Source organism: Gnatocerus cornutus, chromosome 5 (assembly GCF_029298725.1).
Source record: "Gnatocerus cornutus isolate USDA-ARS CGAHR chromosome 5, icGnaCorn1.1, whole genome shotgun sequence".
Lineage (NCBI taxonomy): Eukaryota > Metazoa > Arthropoda > Insecta > Coleoptera > Tenebrionidae > Gnatocerus > Gnatocerus cornutus.
In genome coordinates this window covers 11,681,353-11,701,634 of record NC_142237.1, presented here as the reverse complement: position 1 = coordinate 11,701,634, position 20,282 = coordinate 11,681,353, and the positions used below count along the sequence as shown (strand labels likewise).

Sequence of the window (20,282 nt, the reverse complement as noted above, 5' to 3'; positions counted from 1 at the left end):
GTTGTTAATTTTTGAGGAAACATAAATTTTTTGGACTCTTGTCTTGACACACATATTTGGGTACTTTTGGGGTGGATAAAAATTATTGCTTTTTGAGAGGTTTTAAGCCTTTTTCGGTGGTTTGCTTTTGGGCAAACAGTTAAATTTGTAAGATTTTGCCTTAATTTTTAACACGCTAAATGCCCTGGTTCAGAAGTAAAAAGCCATTTGGCATGTCTTAACACAACGGATTTTGAAAATTTTTCAGTGTTTTTGAGGAAATTTTGCCTTATTTTAACAGATTTTAACAGTTTTTTTCGTGTGCTCAATTTTTGGTGGTCTTCAAAATACTGAAGGGTGCATCAAAATTAATGCTTTTTGAAGGGTTTTAGGCTTTTTCGATTGTTTACTTTTGTGCAGTCAGCTAAATTTGTATGATTTTGTCCTGTTTTTTAAGACGCCACATGCCCTGATCCAGAAGTAACATTTTAAACTCTACTATTAATAAAATAACTACTGGTTGTTTAAACTCTGACGATGACAAAAAATAAATTATTATTAACGACCATTTTAGGGGTGGCTACAATTGTTGCCAGACTCTATGCAGATAATAAATTATGAAAAACGGATTACATTTTTATTGTATGTACCTGCAGTTGATGTTATTATTATTATTATTATTATTATTATTACAGAGCATGTAAACAAAGCTTTCAGGGACAAATTTTTGGGGGACGAATTGACCGGGGACAAAAAATGTTTGGGGACCAATTGCCGGGGGTGAACTTTCTAATTTCTTCCTTCAGGCTCACCAAATAAATTATAAAAGAGTTCCGACTATTTTCCTTCGCTTTGGCCGCCTACAGATGGCGATCAGAATCCTCGTTGCAGGCCGATCGAAAACTTGAATTTCCTGGTGCGCAACTCCTCAGATCGACCCCAGGCAGCGTCGCGCATTATCCTTCTTCCAGCGGGAGTAGTGATAGAGTTACCATGGCGGACAAAAAAGCCGATCAGTTTTACACACGACCGCCCAAAATGAGCTCATGGGAGAGCTTCCGGGTGTTCCTGTGGAATTCGGAAACCAGCCAGTTTTTGGGCAGGACTGGCTCCAGTTGGGGTAAGTGGCACCCTCAACTTATCCTTGGCATTTCTGCTTGGAATCGATAGGTCCGCTTCTGATTTTATTTATTTATTCGCGAAGGAGGACGAAAATTGCGAGCGATCCCAATTTTTTTATTTTTTTTGTCGGAAAAATTTCTTCACTGATCGTCACAAATCCATATTTCCCATTTTTTTTTATTCGGAAATTTCCTTTTTATTGTAAAATTTGCGATGAACCCGACACACGCTTTTTATGGGGTAAAGGAAGTATTCGGAAGGACCTCTCCAGTGTCATGGCGTCACATCGACGCTTGGCACCAAGGACGACGCCCGCCGTCGATTTATCGCTCCTATTTTTCCGACATGGAAAATGCAATTTGCGGCGTAAATAGGTCAAGTATGATTCTCAAAACGGAGAGTTTCAGGACGCGACGAAATTTTCTGTCGATACGTGAATAATGAAGGCTTTAATCAATTATAAAAATAACTCTTGCGGTTGCTCGTATCGCAATTTTTTCAGCTTTGCTATAAACCGTTTCGTCCGATTTTTTTGTGACTCGTTTTGGGATTTGGAAGAATTGATTTGATTCGGATTTAAGCGTTGCGTAATCACATCATGGACAGAATATGGCAGTAAAGAAACTCAAATGATTTATTCATGCAAGGTGTGAAGATGTAATTGATCGGGACGGAACGTCACACACATATTTGTTGGTTTTTGCCCCAAATTTGATGAAGATAACGAATGGAAATTGTGTTGCGACCGCAGATAACTCAATTGCCGACATTCGTCTCTATTTAATTCTTAATTGATCGAAAACATTGTAAATTAATTTTTATTTATCGGCGCTGCTTTTTATCATGCCGTGACGTCAGAGAGTCGTCCAAAGTCCTAAGTTGGTTTGATTCCAGGAAAGATCCTTCTTTTCTACATCATTTTTTATGCCGTTCTGGTCGGTTTCTTTGCTGCCATGCTAGCAGTGTTTTACCAAACTCTGGACGACACTAAACCGAAATGGCAAGGAGCGAATGGTTTGATCGGTAGCAATCCAGGTAAGATAATTTGTACCTTAATTGCTCTCTAAAGTGCGATTTTTCATAGGGCTAGGATTTAGACCCATGCCACCAGACTCCAACGTTGAGAGCACCCTGATCTGGTACAAAACAGACGAGCCGAAAAATATTCAGTACTGGACAGAGGAGCTGGATAAATTTTTAGATCGTAAGGAAATTCGAAGGAGCGATTATTATATAATTTTATCTTTTTAGCGTATTTACGACAAACTGTTTCTGATAACGTGCAAAACTGTGACAATAAGGATCAGCCGGACGAACACAAATTCTGCGATTTTAAAGTTACTCCAGACTTTGCGCCATGCACCAAAGACTTTGGCTACGGGTTTCAGAGCAAAGATAAAGGCGGTCCTTGCATTTTCCTTAAACTGAACAAAGTGAGTACAAGACTATAACTTGTGGGTTTTTTGTACGTTTTTTGCGCAGATTTTTGGCTGGAAACCTGATTATTACACTAATGCTACGGCTCCGCATGATATGCCCAGACATCTGAAAGAATTGATTGCAAAGGAGGAACTGCAAGGAAGAGTAAGTGTGGGATTTGAGGGAGTATTTAGTGAGGGTTTTTGTTATTTTAGCACCACATAGTTTGGGTTGATTGTGCCGGGGAGAATCCAGCCGATATTGAAAATATCGGTCCAATTAATTACCACCCACAGAGAGGGTTTAGACAGAAGTATTTTCCTTTCCTCAATGTCAAAGGTTATGTGAGCCCGTTGGTAGCTGTGCATTTTGAGAATCCTAAACGTAAGTTGTGTGTTTTACTTTGTTTAATCATTTTAAAACAATTTTACTTTTGTTAGTTAGAATTTTAGAACAGGATGAACAAAAAATTTCAAACATTTTCTATAAAATATCGTAACTTTGAGAATTTTGATTGCAAAACAGTAAAATTTAGAGAGTTGCCAGTTTTAACTTGTTTAAAAACTCTACTAAATTTCAAAATTTTAAACCAAGAATGTAAATTTTTAGAATTTTTTTGAACGAACAAAAAATATGCAAATTTTTTCTATAATTTTGGCAATTTGAGTTGTAGAACAATGAAATTTAAACACGTTACCACTGTGGACTTGTTTAATAACTGTGCTATATTTCAAATTTTTTGAAAAAGATTGAATTTTTAGATTTTCTCCAAGGCAAGAACAAGAAATTTTAACCATCTTGTATTATATTTCCTAACTTTGACAATTTTAATTGTAGAACATTGAAATTTGGGGCGTTACTAGTTTCGACCTGTTTATAAACTCTAATATATTTCAAAATTTCAAACCAAGAATGTAAATTTTTAGATTTTTTTAACGGGCAAATAATTGCAAATTTTTTCTCTAAAATTTTTTAATTTTGGCAATTTTGGTTATAGAACAATGAAGTTTATACACGTTACTATTACAGACTTATTTAATAACTGCGCTAAATTACAAAATTTTTGAAGAAGAATGTGAATTTTTAGATTTTTTTTTTCAATGCGAACAAGTAATTTAAACCATTTTGTATAAAATTTTGTAACTTTGACAATTTTGATCGTAGAACACTGAAATTTGGGGACTTTACTAGTTTTGACTTGTCTAAATACTCCGCTAAATTTCAAAATTTTAGATCAAGAATGTAAATTTTTAGATTTTTTTTTAGAATGAACAAAAAATATGCAATTTTTTTCTATAAAATTCTGTAATTTTGTCAATCTTGGTTGTAGAACAATAACATTTAAACAAGTTACTACTTTGGACTTGCTTAATAACTGCGGCAAATTTTATAATTTTTGAAAAAGAATGTGAATTTTTAGATTTTTTCCAAGGCGAACACGAAATTTCAACCAATTTCTATAAAATTTCGTAACTTTGACAATTTTGATTGTAGAACAGAGAAATTTGGAGACGTTATCAGTTTCGACTTTTTTTAAAACTCTACTAAACTCCAAAATTCTGTGTGAATTTTTAGAAATTTTAACTTTTAAAACGAACAAAAAATTCGGCTGTTTTCTGTAAAATTCCGTAACTTTGCCAATTTTGGTTGTAGAAGAGTGGAATTTGGGGCCGTTACTACTTTGGACTTATTTAATAAGTGGGTTAAATTCTAAAACGTTACAACAAACCTGGAAATTTTTAGGTTTTTTTTAGTGCGAACAAAAAATTTCAGTCATTTTTGGTTAGTTTTAAAAATTCATAATTATTTGCTAATTTTTTGGATATTCGGACAATTACACATTTCTGCGTGGAGATGAAATATTCAAAAAAAATGTCAAGTTTCGTCACTCCGGAGCTGTAGAGCTAGAATAAACATTTTTATTTGGAAACAGGAGATTTCCGCATTTGGATTTTTTTTAAATAATTTTTTTAATTTCTTGAATTTTCGACGTTTTAGTTGTTTTTGTTCTCAGGCGGTGTTCTCATAAACATCGAATGCAAAGCTTGGGCCCGCAACATCATCCACGACCGAGTCGACCGACGAGGTTCAGTCCATTTCGAACTAATGATCGACTAAACACAAACTTCAGCGAGTGGGGCTCTACCAACTGCCATTTTCGAAAAGAAGTCGAATCACCAAGTGACGGTCTAGTTAAACTTTAGTTTGAAATTAGTTGAACTTTGATCATAATAGAGCAGCGCAATTTGAATCTTTGACCCTTTTTGCTAGTAGTTTTGAGTATCGACGAAAGTTCAAAACATAATCTAATATTAGGAAACCAAAATGAGCAAGCCGCAGCTAGATAGCGCCACCGCAACACACTGTAGGTAACCGTATAATTGTTACAAAACTTATTCCGTAACGGAGCGTTGCGCCAGCACGCGAATCGACATTTTTAACGTGTGTGCAATGCACTACTGTATTCATGTTTGTGATAGGAGCGGATGTGTTAAATAATTCTATTCATTACAGCTGAAGTTTTTTTGTACATACAGAAATATGTTCTCATTAATTTTTTTTCGTTCTCTTACTAAATGTTACTTAAGCATTGTTACAGAAAGACGTAAGCAAAGAAAAAAAATTGAACTTGTTATTAAAAATAATAATAATAATAATAATAATAATAATAGTCATTACTCAATGTTATCTGTACTTCATATATAGTTTAGGTAGACCTAGCCATTGAAATTTATAAATACTTATTTAATTAGGAGCGTACTTAATAAATAACTAAATTATTTCAATTTATTGTTTTGGTAACGCACAACGGCGGGAAAACTGTGTTCGAATTTGGTACCAACATATCTACAGAAACAATAGTTGCATCTTAAGGCGAAGCTGGCTTTAGATTTCGAAATCTGTTGGCACCTCTGCTTGTCTTTTTGACAGATTGAGGTTAAATATTGACAGCAATGTCAACAGAGCACCACCCAAATTGTTTTCATTCTCTGTACTTAGCCTTAAGACTTTAAAAGCGAGCAGGTGAAATTTAAACACTGTTGTGGCGTCGATTCAACTTTAAGAGCGGTTTATTTATTATTTAGTGTTTATGTAAATATAAATTGTTAATTTATTGTGTAGATTTAACTCTTCTAATGCGTGTGCACACTGTATTTATTTCTTTTGCTTTAATGTGATTTTTAAAAAATCAATAAAAATGATAATAAATTGGATCTAAAACGAAGTCTCTTTATTTGTGTTCTAACGTCTTAATTTAGAGGGTTTACAGGATGAAAAACAGGAAAACATTCTAAGAGTAACAAAATAATTTATCAAATCCGTTATCACTTATCAACTTATCATAAATAAATGAACATATAAACTGATAAGACCTGCAATAGTTACTTAAACAGGTTTTTTGCAATGTGGAAATTACGACTGTTTCTTTTAGTTTCCGTTTCTTGCACAGGTATGAATAAAAACACAAAATTTGACTAGTTTAACCAAATTCTTTTAGCTTGTATTGTTGGAATTGGCGAAGCAAACTTTCCATTTTTAGCTAAAATTCATAAAACTACAAATTATGGGTCGTATTTTTGTGCTGGAAGTCTGATCAGTCAAAGATGGGTTGTGACGGCGGGGCAATGCGTTGAAGAGTAATGTAAAGGAAGAAAAAAAGTTGTATTACATACGAATTGTCATTTTTTCAGTGCTATTGTGTTCACAATACATTTGGGAACTCGGAATATTAAATTGGTAACAGGAGAGTATATTCTACATCCAGAATACGATGCCTTGACTTTGGAAAATGACGTCGGTTTGATCAAAGTCGGGAATAACGTGACTTACAATGGTGAGGGTTCTAAAATTCCCGTTAATTGTATTATTGGGAGGGTAATTTTATTATTATTTTAGGTGATATAGAGGCTATAAGTTTAAACTTCTTTGATGTAAGCACCAATTTACAGATTGCCGCATGGAAACTATTGTCAAAATCAAAAGTTTCTATATTTTTGTCTACAGCGTCAAATGATGAATGTAAATTCACGTATGGTAATGAGTTTTCTGAAAATATCGCTTGTGTGATTGGAAGGTACAATGAAGAAATTTGCCAGGTGAGTTGCTAATCTCTGTTTCTTAACATTTTTTTGAATTTTTTTAGGGTGATATTGGAACGCCGATTCTTTATTATCTTGATCGTCTTCCTTTGCTTCAAGGAATTGTAACCTTCGTAAGTGCACATGGATGTGAAAGTGCAGACCCTTTTGGATATACAAAGATTTTTCCTTATATAGGCTGGATTGAAAATATAATAAATAATAATAAATAAACTGTTTTTTTTTCGATCTATTCCTTAAAAAGAAAATTTTGAATTTTTGCTTGTAATTTTTTTTCTTTTTTCTGTACTTCTTCACTCCTTAAAATCTCAGTTGTACATGTTTGTAGATATATTTATACAGGGTGATCCAAAATTGCTACAAAAAAAACAAACAGCAAGCTAGAAATAATACAATAACGACAAAAAAAATGCAAGTTTTCTATTAAATTCCGTAACTTTGGCAATTTTGGTTGTAGAACAGTGGATTTTATAAACGTTACCAGCTTAAATTTGTTTGATAACTATGCTAAATTTCCAAATTTTGGAACAAGAATGTGAATTTTCAGAAATTTTCTTTTGCAACGAATAAAAATGTACAACTGTTTTCTATTAAAGTCCGTAGCTTTGGTAATTATAGTTGTAAAATAGTGAAACTTGGAGCCGTTACTACTTTGGACTTATTTAATAATTGGGCTAAATTTCAAAATTTTAGACTAAGAATGTGAATTTTTTGAAATTCTTTAGAACAAAAAACATTTTTTTTAAATTAATTCCATAATTTTGTCAGTTTTGATTGATAAACAGTGGAATTTAAAACTGTTACTACTGGCAATGTTGGTTGTAGAACAATAGAATTTGGAGACTTTTTCAGTTTAAATTTGTTTTATAACTGTGCTAAATTTCAAAATTTTTGAAGATGGATGTAAATTTTTAGTTTCTTTTTCCAGGACGAACAAGAAATTTTACCCGTTTTTTTTTTTATAAAACTTTGTCAATTTTGGTTGCAGAACAGTTAAATTTGGAGCCGCTATAACTTTGGAGTTTGGAATTTTTACAAGTTTTCTTTTAAAACGAACAAAAAATGCGTTTTTTTTTAAATTCTGTAAGTTTGTCAATTTTGGTTGTCGAAGAGTGGAATTAGGAGAAGTTATCAGTTTGGACTTAATAACTGCGTCAAATTTTTAAAGAAAACTGTAAATTTTTAGATTTTTTTTCTCGAACAAACAAGAAATTTTAACCGTTTTTTATAAATTTTTGTAACTTTCGTAATTTTGATGCGGAAAATAAGATGGGAATTTATTTTTTTTCCTGTTTACCCAAATCTTCAAATTAAATTTGGTTTATGGTGCTCTAAAGAATTCTTATTCTGAAGGCTATTGTCTTCTCAAAATTACCGCCGACATCAAGTCACAACTGTTTTTATATACCTACTTAACACATTGCGAATAAACATTTCTTTATTGACTTTTTACCTGAAGCTCAACAATATTATTGATACCTGCTGTCTGTTCGTTCCATTAAGTAATTAATTTTTTCCCACAGTTCGTCGATAAGCCTTGAAATGTTAGCTTTAACCATAGCCGCAAACAAATGTCTTGGAATTATAATTCCAAAAACCAAACCGACCAAAACCGAAAAAGCTTATTCCGCCTTAGTCTTAATATCTCTAACCTCCGCAATTATATTTTCCAGTTTTAAGCGACCATATCTTCAGAACTACACTCACATGAAACAGGTGATAAGTATTTTAATGGACATCATCGCCTACAGTTTTAGCATCTACGTAGTTCTTTCGACATTCTCCCAAAAGAAGCAAATGAGCGCATTGATGAGAATCATCAAAAGTGACGACCACAACAAAACTCTTCTACCCAGAATTATTTTCGCACTTTTGAACTTCACATTTTGGATCATCATCCTCTGTTCCAACTACGTTTTCAGCGAAATTGTAGTTTTCAAAACACTCCAAGACATCATCGTCATCGACGTGGAGCTCTACATGCAGTTCTGTTACGGCTGCTTGGTCTACATCGTCGCCAGAATGTTGGCACGGAAATACAAGAACTTGAGTAGTGTCATCGAAGACTACTTCCAAAACCTCCGAGGCAAGAAAATCACAGACGAAACTCTCATTTTCTTCATGCGAAGATCCGAACACGTTGCGTTCTCTTTGAAAGACGCTACCAACCACTTTAACGATGTCTTCGGACTGCCGTTGCTTCTAATGATTTCTTACGCGACCCTTCACTTTGTAAACTACATCGACGACTTGTTCTTTTTCCGGTTTGATCCGGGGAAGTTTAAGCAGTTTTTTGTGTCGAACGTTGCTCTAGTTTCCATGATTTTTGTAAGTAGTACATACCATTGGAGTACCATAAAGATGAGAGTATTTTAGGTAGGCAACTGCATGATTATTGCTGCTTGTCATGGAGTACGTGAAGAAGCCTCTAAGGTCGTGTTCAATGCCTACAAGTTGCGCAAGATGTTTCCTTGTGGGGTGTCTAATCAAAGAATTGTTCTCAACGAGTTTGTTGGTTTTATGGGTGATAATTTTCCGCAGTTTTCCGCTGCTGGGTTTTTCGGTGTTAATAAGTCGACGATTTTGAATGTTTTGGGCACTGTGACGACTTTGCTTATTGTTATGGTGCAGTTTGATAGTGCTTAGTAATAATTGATAACACCGGTCGACACGATTTTTGGATCTGAATGTCAAATTTGGGATTCTTCTACGTTACCAAAAAAGAAAAATATTTTTTTTTTATCAAAGTTTGCTTTGTAAAAACCAGAGCAATTTTTCGAATTTTTAAGAAACATTAGAAACATATTGAATTTTTATTAAATTTATTATAAAGTACATTCAGATTTTTTTTGCTGAACATCGGGGTTTTTTAACTCAAGAATAATAGAATACAAATTTAAAATAATAAAAATTCAAGTTCAAAAATAAATATTTAGTGATTTTCTTTTGCTTATATGAGAATTAAGATGAATTGGGATTTATTTTGATAACTTTTCCGTATAATATAATAACAGTTATTGAATATTCAAGTTATAAAAATATTAATATGTTCTTAAATATTTTTGAAGTAAATACAGGCAAAATGAGTAACCCAATATTTATATTGATTCCGGATTAGGAAGTTAAAATAGGCTTCATAAGCTCCACAATGCTCTAAATTTGTTGGCAAAGATTTTTTTTTGCTTTATACTTTAATAAATTCATCGCAAATAAAACAGAATGTATCAATATCTTACTTACACTATCTTGACCCTATTTTATAATTCACCCAAAAACGGTTTTTACAACAATGAAATTTGGTGTTTCGGAATAAATTGTATTTTTGATAATTGGGAGACGTGTTTTAGAAATTTTCTGTTTTAGGTCGAACTAAAAAAATTTTGAGATTTTGTGAAAAATTGTAATTTTGGTAATTTTTAAGATAAGGCAATGAATTTTGGGAAACTTACTATCTCTAATTTGTCCCAAGTTACAAAGTTTTCGAGCAAAGGAGACGTATTTTAGAAATTTTCAGTCTTTAGCTAAACTAAACATTTTTCAATATTTTGTGTACACAATCGTAATTCCGGCAGTGTTTCGACATTTGTAGAAAAAATTCTAATTTTAATAATTCTTAAAATATGGCAATAAAATTTGGGGAACTTATTATTTCGAACTTGTTTATTAATTCTGCCAAGTTACAAAATTATCGTACAAAGGAGTGTTTTAGAAATTTTCGCTATTCACTATTTCTAACTTGGTTATTAACTGTGTTAAGTTGCAGAATTATCGAGCAAAGGAGACGTGTTTACAAATTTTCAGTTTTTTGGTATTGTTATGTACATATTGGCGTTAAGGTGAAATGTTTGTTACATTTTTTATCCACTTTTCATAAGAATAAGTTCTTGTAAATCCAGAGGGATGAGTGCTTTCACAACCGGAGGAACTAACAAAACTGGCAACTCCCGCATGTAAATATCCGTAGCCCTTATAAGGAAACAATAGAGGACTTCCGGTGTCGCCCTAAATCATTAATAGCGTAAACGTAATATCCATTCTTAGTTTGATAAGACCAATATCATTTTCTAAAGACGTGGCGTTGAATTCCGGGTGCAAAATATACTCATCTGTTGCTAACTTCAGAGATGTGGAGCTCGGGGTTTTTATGTTGTTCGTACCCAAATAGATTGTGAATAATGTCGCTCTGGAAAGAGGTGAAAGAGTGTGGAGTTAATTGAAAAACTTACCCTTCTACGCATTGGCCGGCTGTTAGAATCCATCTTTGGTCTAAAAGGGCACCGTTGCAAAAGTAAGTACCGTCTGAGGTGGTTTTGTAAATTGCGGCTAAATATGGAAATTGGCCTGCATTGGCAACGGTTCCTCCAATAATTCGTTGGCGGTTGCAAGAAATTAGGGAATTGAAGGTTAAAACGAGGATGAGGAGGATTTTCATCTTTTCGAATTGTTTTTACAGTGATAAGAACAAAGGTGGTTTCAACGAGTAATTTATCGATTATATCTTAATCGCTCAAACTTGATAACAAAGTTTTTATGATTTTTTCTGCATTATGTTTTTATTTAACATGAGGTAATCAATAAATTATAGGTTTTCCGCAAACTAAAAAAAAATAATATTTTGTGTAAAAAAATGAAATTTTGTAATTCTTAAGATATGAGAATGAAATTTGGGAAACTTACTATTTATAACTTGTTTATTAACTGGTTTAAATTACAAAACTATCGTGCAAAAAGACGTGTTTTAAAAATTTTCGGTTTTTGGTCGAACTAAAAAATTTTCGACATTTTGTGAAAAAAATTGTAATTTTGGTAATTCTCAAGATAAGACAATGAAATTTGAAGAACTTACTATCTCGAACTTGTTTATTAACTGTGCCAAGTTACAAAATTATCGAGCAAAGAAAACGTATTTTAGAAATTTTCAGTCTAGCCCAACTAAAAAAATTTCAATATTTTGTGTAAAAAATTGTAATTTCAGTAATTTTTAAGATATAGCAATGAAATTTGGAGAATTAACTATTTTTAGCTTGTTTATTAACTGTGCCAAGTTATAAAATTATCAAGGGTAAGAGACGTGTTTTAGAAAATTTCGATTTTTGGTAGAACTAAAAATCTTTCGACATTTGTAGAAAAAATTCTAATTTCAATAATTTTTAAAATATCACAATGAAATTTGGGGAATTTACTATTTTTAACTTGTTTATTAACTTTATCAAGTTACAAAAAAATTGGGCAAAGGAGACGTGATTTAGAAAGTTGTGCTTTTAAGTCGATTCAAAATTTTTTTTAACATTTTGGAAAAAAATTCTAACTTCGGTAATTTTTAAGATATGCCAATGAAATTTGGGGAACTTACTATTTTTAACTTGTTTATTAACTGTATCAAGTTACAAAATTATCGAGCAAAAGAGACGTGTTTTAGAAATTTTCGACATTTGGCGAAAAAAATTCTAATTTCGGTAATTTTTAAAATATGGCAATGAAATAGGGGAAACTTACTATTTTTAACTTGTTTATTAACTGTGTCAAGTTACAGAATAATCGCGCGAAGGAGACGTGTTTTAGAAATTTTTAATTTTAGATCAAACTAAAAAATTTCTTACATTTTGTAAAAAAAATTGTAATTTCGGTAATTTTCAAGACAATGAATTTTGGGGAAATTACTATTTCAAACTTGCTTATTCACTGAGCCAAGTTACAAAATTGTCGAACCAAAAATTGTGATTTTGACTTTTTTATTAAATTTTCAAATAAAATTGCAACAGTTTTAATAGTCCGTTACTTCCATGATCCAATCTGTATACGGATGAATTCTAGTAAACCCGGAAGGATCCGGGCTTTCACATCCGTTGCCGCTCACGAAACTTGCAATACCCGCGTGCATGAGATATACAGACCGCAAAAAGAGCGGACTTCCAATATCACCCTGTAGAAATATTAACAGTTAAAGGGGTCACATCATTCAAAATTCACCTGGCAAATTCCTTCATTGAATGGTCCAACTACACAAATCATATTATCAGTAATCTGATCACCGTAAGTTATTTTACACTCTTGATTTGAAATTGCCGTTAAATTGACCCAGTGCAGTTTATCCTGAAGTTGTCCGATTTCTGAAAAATTTGACGTAAAATCGACTTTTTATTTTATTACGTAAAGATTTAGTACCGTCGCTTGTCTGGCCCCAACCAGCTGTTCCTAGGAGAGGATTATCATCTTGGATACGCCAAGGTATCACTTTAATGTAGTCGATATAATCTAAAAGTATTGGACGTGTAGAATACAACGTTTTATCTACGCTCTAAATCTCAACTCAGCTAAATGAGTTGTGTTCCTACCAGTATAGGTAACGTTCATCCTCAAGTGTATCAAACCAACATCACTATCTAAAGTTTCGGGATTATAATCCGGGTGCAAGATATATTCGCTGGCTTCAAGTTTAAGAGCTGTAGAGCTTGGAGTTTTGATGTCGGTGGTGCCCAAATAAATTGTGAACGAAACAGCCCTGGGAATAAAAATGCTCAACGTTTTAAACCGGAAATAGTGTTGATAGAAAACAGGTGTACCAACATTCAAAATAATGAAAAGCCTCTTTTAGTTTATGCTAGTATGTAAATTTACATTACCCGTCGACACACTGACCAGCTGTCAGAATCCACTGCCGAGTGATAAGAGCTCCACCACAAAAAAATGAACCATCTGATGTGGTTTTGTAAATGGCGGCTTGAAATGGGTACTCACCAGCGGCTGCAAGGTCGCCGCCGATGATTCTAGCTAAAAATATATTGGGGTAAAATTCTTCGTTTCTCTTCTTTTAGTTCGTACATCGTTCGGCATTGCAGGGAATTAGTGGTAGAAGAAGAACAAACCACAATTTCATTTTTGGCAAACGTATTCAGACTGATAGCGAATAATGTTTAGTAGGTACTACTGATAACTTCTATTTTTTGGCTGGTAATAAATTACAATAATAAAAGTACTTGCACTAATCCGGATGGATTCTACATTTTATTTATTGGTCTTTCAAGTACGATTACAGTTTTAATAGCCCGTAATTTCCCTGATCCAGTTTCCAAAAGGAACAGTCCTGGTGAATCCTGAAGGATCCATGCTTTCACACCCATTCCCGCTCACAAAACTTGCAACACCAGTGTGGAAATAAGACGCAGACCGTAAAATTAAGGGGCTTCCAATATCTCCCTAAATTAACATCAAACAAGGTTAATCCAAATATGTAAGAAAATTGCGAAAAAAATTGTACGTCATTTTAAAAACAATTGTGCATGATAAAACTCATTTCCACAAATACAAAAACAGGTTCATGTAAAAAAACTACGTATTGTTATAAAATAAACTTAAAAAGTTTGTTAAAAATTAAGAACAAAAACAATAACAAACAGTCATAACAATTAATAAACAATACAAAACAATAAAAAAAAAGAAAAAAAAAAGTTACGGCGTTGAAAAATTTACAAGCGAGTTTGGGATGAAATTCAACAATTTTGTATCTCACCTATATGTATCTTCGTAAAATCAGAATCAACCAACTCTGTCGTCTGCTCGCCCGTAAAAGGGCCTAAACTCTTTTTTTTTAATTGATAAAACTAAAATGTTGGGCGCTACTTTAATTTCAAGTTTTTAAAATTGTTTACGAAAAGTATTTATTTTTTCCATATACGAGTAGTTAGAGTATTGCCGAAGCAGGCAGAAATGATATTTTTATTGGCTTTAAACATTTAATATAACACAACTGAACTAATTTTTGGCCAGTTTTCGCAAACTACCGGAAATTTTTTTCTACATATTATTAAAAACTGTGCCTAACAATAGGTGAAGGAAACATTTTTAGCTATTGGTTCATAATAAAATGTTTTTTCTACGGATGAGTTATTCCATTTGTTAAATTTGTTGATTCGTTTTATATAAAGGCTGTTTTTGAGAGGCATGTACAAAAAGAGTGTGGTAATTCCTTGTTACAAATTGAGCCTATTAAGAGAAAAATTTTTTAGTAAAAGTTTTTTGTTTTTGAGATAACAATTACACAAAAATTTGAATTGAAATGAATTTACTTAGGCGCCACTGATTTAAAAGTGAATAATAAATCGAGTTGCTGGTTGCTTTGGAAACAAGTAATTCCAGATGCGTTTTTTGCCAGTGGTCTAGAAAGTATATGGATTGGGGTTAATTTTACTTTGTCAGTTTTTGATTAAAAAATTGTTTTTTTATACTTCTTACTCCTTCTGGAATAGCGCAGAAGTCTTTTGTACATGCATTTCAAGAACATCCTGGATACTTATATATATTATTAAAAATCCAAGAAGGAGAAGAACTCCATCAATCCCAATTTTAAGATGACAAAATTGTTTATTAAATTTCGTTCTTTGCATATAAGTTTTATAAGGGTCGGTAAATTAATGTAATACACAAGATCTGGTATTACATAGAAACAAAACGTAATTTTGTTTAATACTTTATGTCATTGTTTTACACATTAAGTCACCCAACTTTTCCGCATATTAGAAATTATAGCCAATTTTTTTCTCATTTTTGAAACTGAACTAACCGTGCAAAGAGTACCAATTCTGGTAGCAGAGACAACTTAACTTACCTGACAGATTCCTTCATTGGAAGGTCCAACGGCACAAATCATGTTATCTGTAATCTGATCGCCGTACGTTAATTTACATTGCTTATTCGGAATCGCACTCAAATTAACGTGGTGCAGTTCATCCGCAAGATTCACATTTTCTGTAAATTTCGATTATAAACATGATTTTTAAAGATTTGTTTAGTACCATCACTAGTTTGTCCCCAACCAGCTGTTGCAAGTAAACTATTGTTATCTTGAATTGGAAAAGTAACCAACATTATGTAGTGGATATAATCTAAAAACATGTTATTAAAACTTGCTCTATTCGCGCTTATTGATTTTACCAGTATATGTCACATTTGTCTGCAAATGTATCAAACCAATATCACTGTCCAAAGTTTCAGGATTATAATCCGGATGTAAGACGTATTCGGTCGTTTCAAGTTTAACAGATGTGTTGTCTGGAGTTTTGATGTTGGTGAGGCCCAAATAAATTGTGAAAGAGACGGCTCTGTCAATAAAAAGTCAAACTAACTAGTTATGATGAAAATTAAACGTTACCCATTGACGCATTGACCAGCTGTTACAATCCATTGAGGAGTGACAAGAGCTCCGCCGCAGAAGAAGGAACCATTTTCTGTAGTTTTGTAAATAGCCGCCATAAATGGAAATTCTCCGGGTGTTGCGGTTTCACCACTTATGATTCTAGCTAAAAACGAAGTTGGAATTCTTCGGTGATTAGAAGGTTTAAAACGTACAGTTTCGGGCATGGCAGGCTACAAAGACCAAGAGAAGAGCTATAAAGAGTCTCATTTTTCTCAAAGCAGGTACACGTTCTGTTGTTAGTTTTTATCGAGAAAAATTTTAGGTACTGATATCTCCAAAGATAACGAATTTTGTCGCTGCGTTTTGATATCTTGATTTATTGATAGAATTTGGTTTTCTTTCATTTTTTTAGAAATAAAGTGGCATTTTAAACAGAATTTGTCACGTTTCTGATCCAGGTAACATAAGGATACGTCTTTATCGGTCGACGGGTAATCTATACTGTCTTACTTTTTTACTAAGGTAAAATTGTCGTTTTAGAGCCACTTTGTTTACAATTTACGTCCAAATTTTCAGTTTTTGCTCAAAATATGTATTTTTTTTAATATTTTGTGTAAAAAATTGTAATTCCCATAATTTTTAATATATGGCAATGAAATTTGGGAAACTTACTATTTTTGACTTGCTTATTAACTGCGCCAAGTTACAAAATTATCACACAAAGGAGACGTGTTTTAGAAATTTTTTGTTTTAGGTCAAATTAATTTTTTTTTAATATTTTGTGTAAAAAATTGTAATTTTCGTATTTTTTAAGAAGTGATAATGAAATTTGGGGAAATTACAATTTCAAACTTGCTTATTCACTGCTTATTCAAGGAGACGTGTTTTAAAAATTGTATGTTAAAAATTGTAATTTTGACTTCTTTATTAAATTTTCAATTAAAATTACAGCAGTTTCAATCATCTGTTACTTCCATGATTTAGTCTGTAATCATACATGTATATATCTATTAATAAAACAAAGAAAATAGCATTTTATTCCGAATTTGTCACGTTTCTTATCCAGCTGACATAAGGATACGTCCTTGTATATCCTGAAGGATCAGTGGTTTCACATCCTTCTGCACTAATAAAACTAGCGACACCCACATGAATAGGGATGAAAGGTACTTCGAGGTAAGGAAATAGTAACGGGCCTCCAGTGTCACCCTGAACAGCACAACTCAAAATCTGTTCAAAAAAATCTTACAACTCACATGACAAGCTCCTTCATTATAATTTCCAACGACACAGACCATGTTGTCTACAATCTGATTCCCATAAGAAATTTTACATTCTTGGTTTGAAATCGTGGACAGTTTTACCACACGTAGTTCGTCTGCAAGTCCTCCACTTTCTGGAAATTTAGTTAAACAGTCGTTTTTGTAAGAAGATCATACCGTCGCTAGTTTGTCCCCATCCCGTGGCTACCAGGTTGCCAAGATTGTTTGCCAAGTCGAAAAACGCCAAGTTTATGTACGTGATGTACTCTGAAGATAAAGGTTAAAAGTCGTACCAGAAAAAGTAATGAGTTCATGGGCGGGATAGCTCGTAACTCCCAGCGAGTTGTATCGATAATCTGTACTCTCATAAAACAAATTTGAGGGGACGAAGAAATTTACAAGCTTTGTTGTTGAAGACCTAACACTAATTTGTAAGTTTATTGCTTGTCGTACGCGGATGTTGCGCTCGGACTTGGAATCTGCTCGAAATTCTGCTTAAAATGAGCCGTAAAAATGCAACTTGACTCCAAAAATAAGCGAGATATTGATATCAGAAGTTTGGCATAGTTTTAATCTAAGAACCTTTTTTTAATGTAAAAAATCGCTATCTACTGCTCAAAATTTAAGATTGCTCGGACAAACAGTTTACCGGTTATGGCCAAAAAAACAAAAAATTGAAAAAGTTTCATCGTTTGAATAGGATTTTTTTCGCAAAAAATTGACTATCGAATTTTGGGCTTTTTCTAACTTTTTCTAACGTAGAATGAGCCGAGAAAAACGATGGCGCAAAGCGCATCTCAATATCTCTAATAGTTTTCGAGATATTTAACTTACAAAATGAGGAAAAATTTGAAAAAATTAAAATCAACTATTCGAAACTTTGATCGGCCATAACTCAGTTATTTCTTGTCGGCTCTGAATGTCAATCTCAGATTTGGAATCTGCGAAAAATTCTGCGTAAAATGATTATAATAATGCAAGTTTACTTCATCAAATACGCAAGATATCGATATCAGAAGTTTGGCATAGTTTGGTTTTTAATAACTGAGTTTCAAAATTTACTACATTTTCTTACGAGCCATCCCGCCCATAAGCCTATTTTTTTTCTGCTGACTGTACCAGTAAATGTCACATTCATGCGGAGCTGGATCAAACCAATATCGTTTTCAAGAGTCAGTGGATTGAATGCAGGATGTAAGACGTACTTATCTGTTGCTAATTTCACAGAGGTACTACTTGGTGTTTTTATATTGTTAGTACCCAGATAGATTGTAAACAAAGTGGCTCTAAAAGGACAACTTTACCATAAAAAAAGTAAGACAGATTAGATTACCCATCGACACATTGACCGGCTGTTAAAATCCATATTTGAGTTATAAGAGATCCACTGCAAAAATATTGACCATTGGATGTTGTTTTATAGATCGCTGCTAGAAATGGGTACTCTCCGGCTGCAGCAACGTCACCACCAATAATTCGATGTCTGCCATCACACAAAATTGCATAGTTGAAGGTTAAAACGAAAGCAATCAAGATTTTCATTTTTGGTAGTACTCTTGCATATCAGTTTTACGACTGCAGCTTTTTGTAATGATCAGTTTATTAGTGTCAATAAAATTTATTATTGTAAAGATAAAACAAATAACAACTCAATACCTATCAATAAATACAAATCAATTATCCTTGCGTTACGTTTCTAATCCAGTCCTCATAAGGGTACGTCCTTGTATATCCCGAAGGATCTGTGCTTTCACACCCGTTGGCACTAACAAAACTTGCGATTCCTTGATGTATAAAAACACCACCACCGTAATGATACAGAAGCGGACTTCCGGTGTCCCCCTAAATTAAAGAAAAATAAAACTTTTCTCGGTCATTTGTCAGACTCACATGACAAGCCCCTTCGTTGTAACTCCCAACAACACAAACCATATTCTCTGTGATTTGGTTTCCGTACGTCATTTTGCAGTCTTGATTAGAAATTGTGGTCAATTCGACCCAATGCAACTGGTCAACCAGCCCCGGTACGTCTAAAATTATTTCATTAATATTTAAATAGGAGGATTGGTAGTGGTACCATCGCTCGTTTGTCCCCAACCCACCGCCCTCAGCTTTCCAACATTGTCGCTCAACTCAAAGAACGCCAAACTAATAGCCGACACGTAGTCTGGAACAAAATTTTGAGGAAAATCACGACTTACATATTTTGGTGGTACCTGAGAGTATAACTTCCATTCGTAATTTAATCAAACCAATATCGTTCTCCAGAGTCATTGGGTCGAATTGTGGGTGTAAAACATACTCGTCGGTTGCTAGTTTTATGGACGTTGAATCAGGAGTTTTGATGTTAGTCGTACCTAAATATATAGTGAACAAAGTACCTCTAAAAATTACACATAAGGGGTGTTTCTTTATGTTATTGTAAGTACCCATCGACACACTGTCCGGCGGTTAAAATCCATTTGCGAGCAATGAGAGATCCGCCACAGAAGTACGTTCCATCAGACGTGGTTTTGTAGATTGCCGCTAAAAAGGAGAATTGGCCCGCTTTTGCGACGTCACCACCAATGATACGAGCTGAGAACTCTTCAGTTACACCTGTAAGACTGTTAGGGCTTTAAGTAAGTGGTACTTACTTTGCTGGTGTTGACCATCGCAGAGAAATGAATATTGGAAAATTAGGACAAAAGGAAGTAGAGTTTTCATTCTTTTTTCTGTTGCAACTATTGACGTTTATTATCTAGAACTTTATGATGGCGGTTTATTATTATTGCTATTGAGATAAGGAACGTATATGTAAAATAAAGAAAATTATCTCCATTGTACTTCTTAAAGCGGAAGGTGTCTTGCGCGTTTTAAATTTTTATTAAAATCCGCTTTAAAGTAACAAAAATTCTGTGGTTCGTCATTGCGTTGAGTTATCGGTCTACAAATTGCAAAACTATTCTATCAGAAAAACGAACTGCCATCGACAATATATTGCAGATTTTTAATTTCTTGAGTCCCATTTTTTATTTGCTTCCTGTCATGATACTGGAGATAAAATAAGCGAGACCATGTCTTTCGTCAATTAAAAAAATTTTTTAAAATCTTTGTTGTCTGAAAATTTTGAAATTTGGTACAGTCAATCAGTGAGCTAAGGGTATCAACCTTCCCAAATTTCATCTTTGTAGCGCCAACACAGCAAAAGATAATTTTTTTTATAGAATTTTGAAAGTTTTTGGTGTGCTCTAAAAATTAGAATTTCTCAAATCTGCGTCTGTTGCT

General features: G+C 33.3%; 7 protein-coding genes across 7 annotated transcripts; 2 read left to right on the top strand and 5 right to left on the bottom strand.

Moving 5' to 3' along the window:
• Window positions 1-886: 886 nt before the first annotated feature.
• Window positions 887-5,746, top strand: nrv3 (sodium/potassium-transporting ATPase subunit nervana 3). The gene is made up of 7 exons (XM_088036247.1): window positions 887-1,099; window positions 1,996-2,136; window positions 2,186-2,305; window positions 2,353-2,534; window positions 2,584-2,685; window positions 2,736-2,904; window positions 4,535-5,746. Exons 1-7 carry the CDS (start codon window positions 973-975, stop codon window positions 4,636-4,638), a joined length of 945 nt encoding a protein of 314 aa, XP_087892373.1. The 5' UTR covers window positions 887-972; the 3' UTR covers window positions 4,639-5,746.
• Window positions 5,747-5,820: 74 nt separating this feature from the next.
• On the top strand, window positions 5,821-6,833 carry LOC148174490 (trypsin-2-like). The gene is made up of 5 exons (XM_088036248.1): window positions 5,821-5,971; window positions 6,020-6,158; window positions 6,213-6,355; window positions 6,418-6,617; window positions 6,665-6,833. The coding sequence occupies exons 1-5, from the start codon at window positions 5,926-5,928 to the stop codon at window positions 6,830-6,832; spliced, it is 696 nt and encodes a 231-aa protein (XP_087892374.1). The 5' UTR covers window positions 5,821-5,925; the 3' UTR covers window position 6,833.
• Window positions 6,834-10,622: 3,789 nt separating this feature from the next.
• On the bottom strand, window positions 10,623-11,087 carry LOC148174489 (brachyurin-like). Its single transcript, XM_088036834.1, has 2 exons — window positions 10,847-11,087; window positions 10,623-10,803 (listed from the first exon to the last, which is right to left on the bottom strand). The coding sequence occupies exons 1-2, from the start codon at window positions 11,050-11,052 to the stop codon at window positions 10,623-10,625; spliced, it is 387 nt and encodes a 128-aa protein (XP_087892960.1). The 5' UTR covers window positions 11,053-11,087.
• A 1,297-nt stretch (window positions 11,088-12,384) lies between these two features.
• On the bottom strand, window positions 12,385-13,497 carry LOC148174488 (brachyurin-like). The gene is made up of 6 exons (XM_088036833.1): window positions 13,483-13,497; window positions 13,244-13,428; window positions 12,956-13,122; window positions 12,786-12,875; window positions 12,591-12,730; window positions 12,385-12,543 (listed from the first exon to the last, which is right to left on the bottom strand). Exons 1-6 carry the CDS (start codon window positions 13,495-13,497, stop codon window positions 12,385-12,387), a joined length of 756 nt encoding a protein of 251 aa, XP_087892959.1.
• Window positions 13,498-15,484: 1,987 nt separating this feature from the next.
• Window positions 15,485-15,977, bottom strand: LOC148174487 (brachyurin-like). The gene is made up of 3 exons (XM_088036832.1): window positions 15,769-15,977; window positions 15,565-15,718; window positions 15,485-15,502 (listed from the first exon to the last, which is right to left on the bottom strand). The coding sequence occupies exons 1-3, from the start codon at window positions 15,975-15,977 to the stop codon at window positions 15,485-15,487; spliced, it is 381 nt and encodes a 126-aa protein (XP_087892958.1).
• An 811-nt stretch (window positions 15,978-16,788) lies between these two features.
• Window positions 16,789-18,648, bottom strand: LOC148174486 (brachyurin-like). Its single transcript, XM_088035490.1, has 5 exons — window positions 18,349-18,648; window positions 18,135-18,301; window positions 17,193-17,282; window positions 17,010-17,149; window positions 16,789-16,962 (listed from the first exon to the last, which is right to left on the bottom strand). The coding sequence occupies exons 1-5, from the start codon at window positions 18,555-18,557 to the stop codon at window positions 16,789-16,791; spliced, it is 780 nt and encodes a 259-aa protein (XP_087891616.1). The 5' UTR covers window positions 18,558-18,648.
• LOC148174485 (brachyurin-like) lies at window positions 18,621-19,721 on the bottom strand. The gene is made up of 6 exons (XM_088035491.1): window positions 19,652-19,721; window positions 19,445-19,592; window positions 19,232-19,398; window positions 19,093-19,182; window positions 18,906-19,045; window positions 18,621-18,857 (listed from the first exon to the last, which is right to left on the bottom strand). The coding sequence occupies exons 1-6, from the start codon at window positions 19,719-19,721 to the stop codon at window positions 18,693-18,695; spliced, it is 780 nt and encodes a 259-aa protein (XP_087891617.1). The 3' UTR covers window positions 18,621-18,692.
• Between the last annotated feature and the right edge of the window lie 561 nt (window positions 19,722-20,282).

Excerpts from the sequence above, each read along its gene's own strand:
- nrv3 (XM_088036247.1), top strand. The coding sequence starts at position 973 with ATGGCGGACAAAAAAGCCGATCAGTTTTACACACGACCGCCCAAAATG. Across the intron at positions 2,686-2,735 it reads AGGAGGAACTGCAAGGAAGA|CACCACATAGTTTGGGTTGA; the intron begins GTAAGTGTGGGA and ends TTGTTATTTTAG. Across the intron at positions 2,905-4,534 it reads GCATTTTGAGAATCCTAAAC|GCGGTGTTCTCATAAACATC; the intron begins GTAAGTTGTGTG and ends TTTTGTTCTCAG.
- LOC148174490 (XM_088036248.1), top strand. The coding sequence starts at position 5,926 with ATGTGGAAATTACGACTGTTTCTTTTAGTTTCCGTTTCTTGCACAG. Across the intron at positions 6,356-6,417 it reads GAATAACGTGACTTACAATG|GTGATATAGAGGCTATAAGT; the intron begins GTGAGGGTTCTA and ends TTATTATTTTAG. Across the intron at positions 6,618-6,664 it reads ACAATGAAGAAATTTGCCAG|GGTGATATTGGAACGCCGAT; the intron begins GTGAGTTGCTAA and ends GAATTTTTTTAG.
- LOC148174489 (XM_088036834.1), bottom strand. The coding sequence starts at position 11,052 with ATGAAAATCCTCCTCATCCTCGTTTTAACCTTCAATTCCCTAATTTCT. Across the intron at positions 10,804-10,846 it reads GCCGGCCAATGCGTAGAAGG|AGCGACATTATTCACAATCT; the intron begins GTAAGTTTTTCA and ends ACCTCTTTCCAG.
- LOC148174488 (XM_088036833.1), bottom strand. Across the intron at positions 12,876-12,955 it reads GATGAACGTTACCTATACTG|ATTATATCGACTACATTAAA; the intron begins GTAGGAACACAA and ends CAATACTTTTAG. Across the intron at positions 12,731-12,785 it reads TTGGGGCCAGACAAGCGACG|AAATCGGACAACTTCAGGAT; the intron begins GTACTAAATCTT and ends CAAATTTTTCAG.
- LOC148174487 (XM_088036832.1), bottom strand. The coding sequence starts at position 15,977 with ATGCCCGAAACTGTACGTTTTAAACCTTCTAATCACCGAAGAATTCCA. Across the intron at positions 15,719-15,768 it reads GCTGGTCAATGCGTCAATGG|AGCCGTCTCTTTCACAATTT; the intron begins GTAACGTTTAAT and ends TTTTATTGACAG.
- LOC148174486 (XM_088035490.1), bottom strand. The coding sequence starts at position 18,557 with ATGAAAATCTTGATTGCTTTCGTTTTAACCTTCAACTATGCAATTTTG. Across the intron at positions 18,302-18,348 it reads GCCGGTCAATGTGTCGATGG|AGCCACTTTGTTTACAATCT; the intron begins GTAATCTAATCT and ends TTGTCCTTTTAG. Across the intron at positions 16,963-17,009 it reads ATAATGAAGGAGCTTGTCAT|GGTGACACTGGAGGCCCGTT; the intron begins GTGAGTTGTAAG and ends TGTGCTGTTCAG.
- LOC148174485 (XM_088035491.1), bottom strand. The coding sequence starts at position 19,721 with ATGAAAACTCTACTTCCTTTTGTCCTAATTTTCCAATATTCATTTCTC. Across the intron at positions 19,593-19,651 it reads CGATGGTCAACACCAGCAAA|CTCGTATCATTGGTGGTGAC; the intron begins GTAAGTACCACT and ends AAGAGTTCTCAG. Across the intron at positions 19,046-19,092 it reads TTGGGGACAAACGAGCGATG|ACGTACCGGGGCTGGTTGAC; the intron begins GTACCACTACCA and ends AAATAATTTTAG.